The sequence below is a fragment of the Bombus pyrosoma genome, linkage group LG7 (assembly GCF_014825855.1).
Source record: "Bombus pyrosoma isolate SC7728 linkage group LG7, ASM1482585v1, whole genome shotgun sequence".
Taxonomy (NCBI): Eukaryota; Metazoa; Arthropoda; class Insecta; order Hymenoptera; family Apidae; genus Bombus; species Bombus pyrosoma.
Genome location: NC_057776.1, coordinates 6,499,511 through 6,508,795, shown reverse-complemented (window position 1 = coordinate 6,508,795; position 9,285 = coordinate 6,499,511). Strand labels below are relative to the sequence as shown.

The following is a 9,285-nucleotide window of genomic DNA, read 5'->3' as shown; positions in this document are numbered from 1 at the left end:
ACGACCGAACATTCTCCTTTTAAACATAATCATTAATACAGAATCAAATACCAATCTTCAATAACAATACCATACTAATCACCAGAGTTACAAGAAACCAAGCAAACCATCATGTAATTACCTGTTCATCAAAAGAGCGCTCAACCTAAAACAGAGTGAATCCAGCATCCGTCCTACGATTCCATTGCACACAAACGAAACCAAACAGACCATCATCGAATCATCCGGTAAGAAAACGCAGCAAGGTAGACGCATGTATCGTTTTCTCCCTCTTTCGTATTGAAAGTACGCGCGGCCGCATCGTCCGCGACACAGTGCATTTAAATAGTGTGTGTAGGTACATGCGAGAGAGAGTTTAGACGAGGTAGGCAGAGGGGTTTCCGGCGAGCGTTAACAGAGTAACAGAGTGATGTAATGAGGCCCGGAAGCAGGCAATTTGCTGGCCGCGGCGGCCGCAGTTGCGCGAGACAACCTGCCCGGAGTACCTTCTTCTTGATATCAGGTCCAGCCTCTTCACCAACCGATATCCGACAATCCTGTGTCGCCACTGATCAATCCAGACGGCGCACGTGCCGTATCCATAGTGATCCCGCCAATCCTTTACGAAATCTTCGATCGAAAGATCGATCGGTCTATTGTTTACATCAAATACTTTAGTGAAATTTTACAACGTTTCTACAATGATAATTCGTCGCTCCTGTGTTTCTCTTATCAAGTTCTGCCGTTGAAACACAGCATCCTACAAATGTACAAGAGATTAGTGTGATACTGATTAGAGGTTAAGAAGATAGAAACACAAGATAATCGAATGTGGGAAGAGTATGGAGCTCTGGCTACGTCTACGTTTAGAGAAGATTTATACATACCCAATGTTTATCGCTATTATTTTGGTGCGAAAGATGTCAAATGATTCGTAAATCTGTGCCCTAGGACAAGTCTTACATTATTGTCGTCTGTTCGGGAACGAGCTCAATATTGTTATACCAGAAACATAACATGCACTATGTATTAATAGTATGTGTGCAATAACAATATATGCGTAATAGTGTATACTAATATAGAAATTTGTTTTTAACGAGAAGATATAGATATATACATACAAATCATACGAATTTTCCTGGCATTAGTTACTATCTGATATTGAAAGTTCACTGGATAAAACTCCATGGGATTAACTAGTGTTGTTATTCCTAAAACGTATAGTATACATATGTATAGATAGTATATGTATAATAGGACTATACGTATGATGATATATACTGCTATAAAAATCTGTTTTCAACGAAAAGATTTATAGTAGATGCATAATATTATATGCATATAGAAGGATCGTATGAATTTTCCTCATATCAATTGTTATTTAGTATTGAGGATTAACTGGATGGGACGCGGAAACCGTATACTTGCGGCCCGCCGGAGGTGCATCGTGATTATGTGACAGTTTTGTGAACGTGATTAAATTGACCTCGATACATTGTGGACATCCGTGCGGTGCGTTTAATTCCGAACTGTGTTTTCGCTGCTTTCCACTCAATTCATCGTTTTCGATGACACCTACGAATTTATAAAAAAAAAGAAAAAAACGATGTTTCGTGTAAAACCTGATTAGATCTGGAAGAAATCATCGTTTCAAGTTGGAGGAAAAAGAAAAAGATTATATCTTTTTCTTTTCTTATCGAGAAGACGATCGATGGTCAGCGTGTACGGAGTGCAGCTCGCATTTTATCGTGGACATCGTCGCAGTGACAGCAGGTAAAACTCGCGTCCATTTTTCCTCTGGTCATTGTTCGTTTCCGGTTAGTCGAATAATTCACGTAACTCGTAGGAGGAAGTGACAGATGTCGTGGATACGTAGAGAACACAGAAAGAAGAATTTTGTTACTGGAAAAGATCTATATTTTTATATATACAGATAACTGTAAGAAGAAATATTATTTATCGTTTCCTTTTTGAAACTTATTATTTTTATTGTGCTTGATTTGTGATAAAGATGTATGATTTATGACGATTACGATGTACATATACATAAAACAGAGGAAAAGGGATCGTGTTTGTGGAAGGAAGACATATTTTTATACAGAGAAAATTGTAAGGAGAAATGTTACTTATTATTTCTCTTTTTAAATGTTTTTTTTTTAATTTTTGTTGGATTAATTTGAGATGGAGAGTGAAGATAACGTTCATGAAGATAACGATGCAAATGTCATTGTGGTATCACTTTCGGAATTCCGATGGAATGCGATAAAGTTGGAGGCCGAGTCGATAAAATGTAGATCGGCCGGTAGATGCAACGCGGTAACCGCCTGCTCCTCTCTAAATTACGACAGATCGATTACGAGTTCCCGCTCGTTACGTGCACGTAATCTACCTCCAGTTAACCGTTCGTTCGCGGCTATCTTCTCTGCCACCGGATTCTGAAGTCTCTCGGTGACTCTTCAAGATTTCCTATTCATTGCAAGGTGCAAAGACATATTATATATTTTTGAATGTATTTTAATCTGCAAAAACTAAATTTACAATCTTTTAGCAAAATTGTAACGTAGTGTGTAAATTGTAAATCATAGTAACTCAATATAGACTTCCAAAATATAATGTTACTTTAAGAAAAACATACTACATTACACAATTTTAATTACTTCTTTTTAATACGTTTGAAGTAGCATTTTGGAAGTCTCTATCCAATTATTTTGCGATTTTTAAATTATTAGATGCTGTAGAAACATAATATGCATCTGCATTCCTTTTTATAATGCTATGTTAGGTTTCAAAATTTACATTTAGTTGCATTAAAATTTTCAAATTGCTGGGAAAATTTACAGTATATATTCTTTTCTCAATGCAACATTCAATTTTGGAAACCTGCATTGAGTTATTTTTAAAGTTCTAAATCATTGGAAGATACAGAAATGTACTATATTCTTTTTAATGTAATATTAGGTTTAAGAAATTTCCACTAAGTTGCATTGATATTTTCAAACGTATAAAATTAATATATGTATTAACAATACAGTATATTGTTGTTTAGGAATGCTATCAAAAAACAGCATCTTTCTTAATGGATTAGGATGCGTTGATTGATTAATTGATCGAGATATCGTGCATATTCGGAACGTCATTGCGGTGTCATGATTCGAGATAATCCGTAATGGATAGATCGTAGATATAGGATTTAGGTAACGATCTGTATAATCTATTAACAGACACCATTCTTGATGTGTAAGTTATCAATGATTCACGATGATTATCAAGCACAGAATTTCACTTAATTACTCGAATATGATAGTTATTAATTAAAACCATTAAAAAAAGACATTTATTCGATGATTCATCTATCGAACAATTTAATCTACCGATTAATCCTCTTCTTCTTCTTGTGAAAAAATTTTCAATTATTCTTTACCGATGATCTTTCCAAGTGCTTTATGTATTCTTATTTTTAATTACGTTTCTTGCGTGAGAAGACAAGTTCTGTGTAATAAGAGCACCAGCTGGTTTATAAGTAAGGAACTTTCATGCGCACATGCTCGTTCGATTTAATTCGATCGTGACTTTACCGGATGCTTTGAGGGTCCTTTAATGATCCTTAACGACACTGCTTACTGTAATACGCGAGTACTAGCGAAGAGTCGCAGTATCTATGATCTGTTAATACTGTTGCCTATGGATTCTCTTCTTCCCTTTGTCATTCATTGCCAAATTAAAAGAGATAGAATCTATATTATAGAGTATATCTTATTGTTAGTGAGAAATACTTAGAAGTCAATGAAAACTTGTCTATGTCATTTTTTTATTATTTACGTTGCTTTTCTAGTGTTCATATTGTTCTTCTATTATTTACGTTCTTCAATTCTCTTATAATACCCTCCGTCATTTGTCTCATCTGTTAATATAGTATAACATAGATTTTATAATATTATATTCATATGCCTTTATTTTTCATCTTGATGAAAATGATACTTTACAATAGCAGATGGTAAAGCGACACTTTATCATATAAGAATAACAGAGGGTCAAGAACGATGTGGTGTAGATCAGTCCACTACTAATTACCATAGAATAATGTTCTGTGTTTCATAAAACTTCGATTACACTTTGATTGATTTTTTTGATTGATTTGATTAATTTTTCAAATTATAGAAACATATTGCACCAGAGAATAAAGTTATAATTTCATTAATCTGATTAAATAAAGTTAAAAGGAAAATTCGATTAATTTTTCAGGGGCTCTTTGGTGATGTACGACAGCGCTAGCTGTTCGTACGCAGGTGCGCTCGAATTAAAGGGAGCCTCCGGGGCCGGAGCCGCGGCCGCGGCCGCAGGAGTAACCGCGGCCGGTGTTAAGCAGGAGAATTGGCCGTACCGTGGCCTGACCTGCGGTAGCACCTTCCAGAGGCTCAAGGAGAGCGTCGACAAAGCGAAACAGGCGCTCGCCGACCGCGGTGGATATCTATCCGGTGCTTTCTCGCCGCCACCACGTGCCAATCCATCCGCCATTTCACCAACCGCGTCTATCACCGGTGAGTCTATCAAAAAGACTACGTAGTGAAATGCTGTTTACTGTAATTAGATTGTGTTTGTTCATGTAGGTGGAAGATTTTATAAAGGATAATGAACGTGAAACAATATTTTGCTTTTTGGCATTGATAATGGCAGTACTTAAGTGAGATATAATGAGAAGTTATAAGATCTTCTTAAAGATTTTTATTCTTAAAAATGAAGAAAGTTTTTGTAATTTGTAATTTGTACATTGTAGAGATATTATGAATAATAATATTTGATTTTAGGTCTTGTTGGTTTGGTGTAAGATATTGTTAATTGTGTTTGATACTATTAAAAGATCAACTTATTATTAAGATTAGAGTAAGATTTTAAAGAAGGTTTTGTATGATAGAAGAACTGTACTTTTATGAAGTTTAGTCGTACAATTAGTTTCTTTCCTGTTTATTTATGTTATTATCAGTGCCAAGAAGTAATAATATTATGGTTTTATATTTCATTCTGATAAAAGAACTAGGGATTGATAACTATGATAAATTTATTAATTCCGAAACAAAGTTTACATAATGTGATATATGAGGAAGAGTTGAAGGAAAGATTAAATAGGTTGTGTGATAGGATGATTTGATACACAGGTCTTGAGTTAAGGAATTCAAAAGTGGGCTGCTATTAAGGAAATGAAGAATTATCGAGGAACTCTATGGTATTTGGATTGGGTCGAATTGTACAATATCGCTGATAGGAAAAGAATTTGATAATCTTTGTGACTAAGAAAATAATATTCTCTGGCACTTTAATAACTCTATTCTTCGCTTAATGAATCAATCCAGTAAATTATACCTGTATGTTTCATCAACGTATCGTGGCTTGGCAGAAGTCGCTGGAAATAAAATGGAAATACATAATCCGCGAATCGTATGTCGTCACGCGATTTCCTTTCTTTTGTCGATGATTGATATACACTCACTGGAACTCGGCAAGGTGGAAAAAAAGCATTTGAAAGTAAAATGAAACGAATATTGTTTTAGGCCTTATCTCGAAGCTTAACTTTTGCTTCTGCTCTGTACCACTTGTCTCGACACAAACTTTCACGTACTCGATCGAGTTGCGTGTGCTTTTCCACGCGTACTTGCGTGACACACGATTAACATAGGAAACGTCGTTAACCAACCAAACGCAATTAGCTCGTAATACTATTTAATTACACGATCGTTAAGTCTCTACCTGAGTTGAATGATAAATTTGTAAATGAATTGGAAATAATAGCGTTATAGATAATTTAGCTTTTACGTGTAATGATAAAATAAAATATTCATATCCTTATTATCCGAGCCAATCTGATGTAGATGATAAATTTGCGAATAAAATAGAAATATGATATTTACGAATAAAGAAGTAGAATATTATAAACACCTTTCTATACTGATATCAAAATTATGTTAGCTATGCTGGTCAGTAAAATTGAAAAACTTGTTACGACTGGAAGATGTAGAGTTTTGTTCAAACGTGACTGCTTGCTCTGTGTGTATAGATATACATTTATATTATTGAAACTTTTGCAGAAGTTTCTATCGACCTATCAGCAATTATCAGCAATTATCAGAATATCATATATATCTAACACTCGAAATTTAGTTATTTAGAACACTCACGCTTTTATACGCATATTCACCGAAATAATAACGAGTATGACTAATATTAGAAGCTAAAGGACGGCGAAACGTGAATGAGTCAGTGGCACACAATCGCTGGGAACTCGCAAGTCGTTAATGATAATGGCAATTAAATCGAGTCACTTTTTTTTCATGAATTTCTCATGATTTTGAGATGAAGGATCTAATCGAACGCCACGATCTTGATCAAATCAACTTGTACCGTTTTTCTCACGTTATTTGTTCTAGATACTTAAATAAGGCTTCGCGCCGGATGAATGTGATTAAGCGTTGCAATGAATGTGATTAACTGCTTAATTGCAATTAAATTTGCAATACAATAAATGGGTAGTTTAATGCATTAAAAAAAACTAATATAATTGAGAAACAATCAAACGAATAATATCGTTATAAGAAAACACAGACACTAATTTCTCCAATACTATGATGTCCAAATATCAATAAACGTCATCGTAAGTACGTACAATTCTGTTTCAAACTGAATAAAAATCCACATTTATTAATTTTGTCAGTAGAACGTACATGTTCTTGGTAATTGCAAGAAAAAGAATGTATTATGCACAATCTATTACTTTTGTCAAACTTAATACGTAGTTTTGTATATGTATGAACACTACTGTGCATAAGTATTTAATTTAATTTAAATAAGTAATTATTACAAATATATAAAATATACTTGAAATGTAGCTCTGGCTTTAATCTAATTCTCGCTTCTCATCTTATCCCAGGCAACCAGTTGGCAAATTTTGATGAAGACAATAATTGACACCAATCAGTGTAAATAAAAGCGCAATACTTAAGGATGGATGAAAATGTTTGCAGGAAAAGACCAAGACTGCGTACACGCAGTATGTTCGATATTGAGATCCTGATTGCACTACGCGTTCCCAGCTTCTAAAAGTTTATATGGATTTTCCGCATTGTCAGCTATTCGTCAGAGATAAATATGAAACTCGATCGAGTATAGCGTAGTCCTTGTTTCGTTTCCACTTTAATTGAACGTTTGATCGCAGTTACGCGTGAAGCGCCGAAATACCTATGCAGCGTATACATTATTAATCTTCCATGTTTTTTCTTTTTTTTCTTAGAAGTTTCGATTTACCGATTCGTTAAAGACGTTCCGCAGCGCAAAACGCAGGACAAAAGGGAGAAAAGCAAAGAACTATATATTCAAGTACTATATAAATAAACAAAAAGAGGAAAATCTCGAGCGTGATAATTTGTCAGGCGAGTGGCGGCCGCGATACCGGCAGCCTGACTGTTGCTCTTCGTTGTCGCCGATTTCCGATTGTTTTTTTAAAGCGCCGGTCGCCGAGGACATTAATTACCCGGCCAGTGTAAATCACGTTATCTACCGCCCACGCCCCCTCTGCACAGAAGGGTGGAAACAGGGGTGAGACGAGTTGAAACCAGGCAGAGTAGAAGGGGTAGTAGAAGTAGAGAGGTTGCAACGGGTGCGTTGCACGAGGGCTGCACCGCTGCCAACTGAGCAAAACGGTCGTCGACTGCCGCTTCTCTCTCTCCATGGCCACACCAATATCCTGCTTGCTCCTCGGAAATTTATCGGCCAGCCGCTTGAAAACTTCACGCGCCAGAAAGGTTCTCCGTCTTTCTGCTCCGGTCGAGAAAATTTCGTGAAACGATTCGAGCAAACGAAAGGTTGTTATACGCAGGGAATCGTAATTTTTGATTGACTTTTATTGGAGGAACGGCTGGAAGATCGTGCAACGTATTATTATTATTTATTTGTATATTTCATTTGAAGTAGTTTCGACTATCACGGTCGTTAGCGACTACTTGTGGCTGCGTAGATATCGTGTATTTTTTAGAAGTTTTATTTAAGGTTTTGACCGATTTCCATTTGACGGAATATCACACGATATCGACAAGGTAACAGGAATTATGCCGGTCCTTGTTTTATCATTAGAGAGCAATAAATCGTAGGGTGGCTTTATTGGGGGAAAGGGTGGAAACGGACTGAAAAAACATATTGCGTTGTTATCGCGAATGTAATACTATTTGAGAAATTTGTGAAAAAGTTTATCGTAGAAAAAGTTGGAAGGTTTCTGATAGAAGAAGCTTGATTGGATGTTGACGAATGAATTGTACTCCTCTTAAGGATTAGATACAATTTGAAAAATCTGCTCTTTTTAATTTGTTTTCTTAGTACGAGGAACTTTTCTTTTACCGATAATAGAGATATAACTTAATGCTAATAAAGCAATAGAAAAGATATACTTACTTGATCTTATCCTATAAATATTACATATCTTCTTGTTGATAAATCTCATCGACAGAGTAACTTATTACTACATCTAAGACAGGTTGCTCGTGTTTTTTCAAAGGTAATATTTCTCGGTTCCTCTTGAGGCTGCAATTTCTGCGCGTTTCTATGTGCCCGCAAGAAAAATAGATTACAATTAACTACGACTTCCTCCTTCGTGGAACAACTAATTACGGACTCTTACAAGACTGTGAATGTATACGTTCGTTAAACGAAAACATTTGCTCTATATATATTTTTATATACTATATTTATATTTATATACTTATATATTATATTTACTATATATGTATATATACATATAGTATCGTGAAAAAAAGACCTAAGTAGAGATCGGTCAAATCATAAAAACAGTGTCGTCTGCCCTTCAGTTGTTAGTTTACATCGAAGAAAGCCTATGTGACTAAGGTCACCTAGTTCTTGCGGAGTATGGGCGTAGTGAGATCAGAAAAAAAAGGAAACGAACGCTGGAGGAGAAGGACGATTTTGGGTTCAAGAAGCGTTGAGAGCCAGAGTTAGTCTAGAAGTCGCGGAGTAGAATTGTTAGCGTTGTTGAGAGATAGAGTTGCTAGCGTTGTTGAGTTGTGAGAGTTGCTTGAGATAGAGTGTGATTTTTGTATTTAGTTCCAGTTAAACAACCATCGTTTTCTGTCTAATTAATGTCTGTATAGTCAATTTATTGTAAATAAATTGTAAATAGTCGGGAAAAAATTTATATCTAAATTTACCCGATACTGCATACATGTCGTACAATATATACGCAAATATCGTACGAATAACGTATACATATCGTCTTGAAAATCATAGCATCCAGAAATGTTGATCAATTTG

At 35.4% G+C, this 9,285-nt stretch overlaps 1 protein-coding gene across 4 annotated transcripts in view; it reads left to right on the top strand.

Moving 5' to 3' along the window:
- Positions 1–9,285, top strand: part of LOC122569505 (transcriptional regulator ERG homolog) — a 70,680-nt gene that overhangs the window by 2,646 nt on the left and 58,749 nt on the right. Inside the window, exons 1-2 of one of the 4 annotated variants that reach the window (XM_043730654.1) lie at positions 435–1,752; positions 4,222–4,517. In XM_043730654.1, the coding sequence (XP_043586589.1) occupies positions 1,691–1,752; positions 4,222–4,517 (358 nt within the window). In that variant the 5' untranslated portion in view covers positions 435–1,690. Of the gene's footprint in view, positions 1–434; positions 1,753–2,205; positions 2,460–4,221; positions 4,518–9,285 lie in introns of those variants that run through there. The other 3 variants (XM_043730657.1, XM_043730656.1, XM_043730655.1) reach the window with 3 other exon arrangements.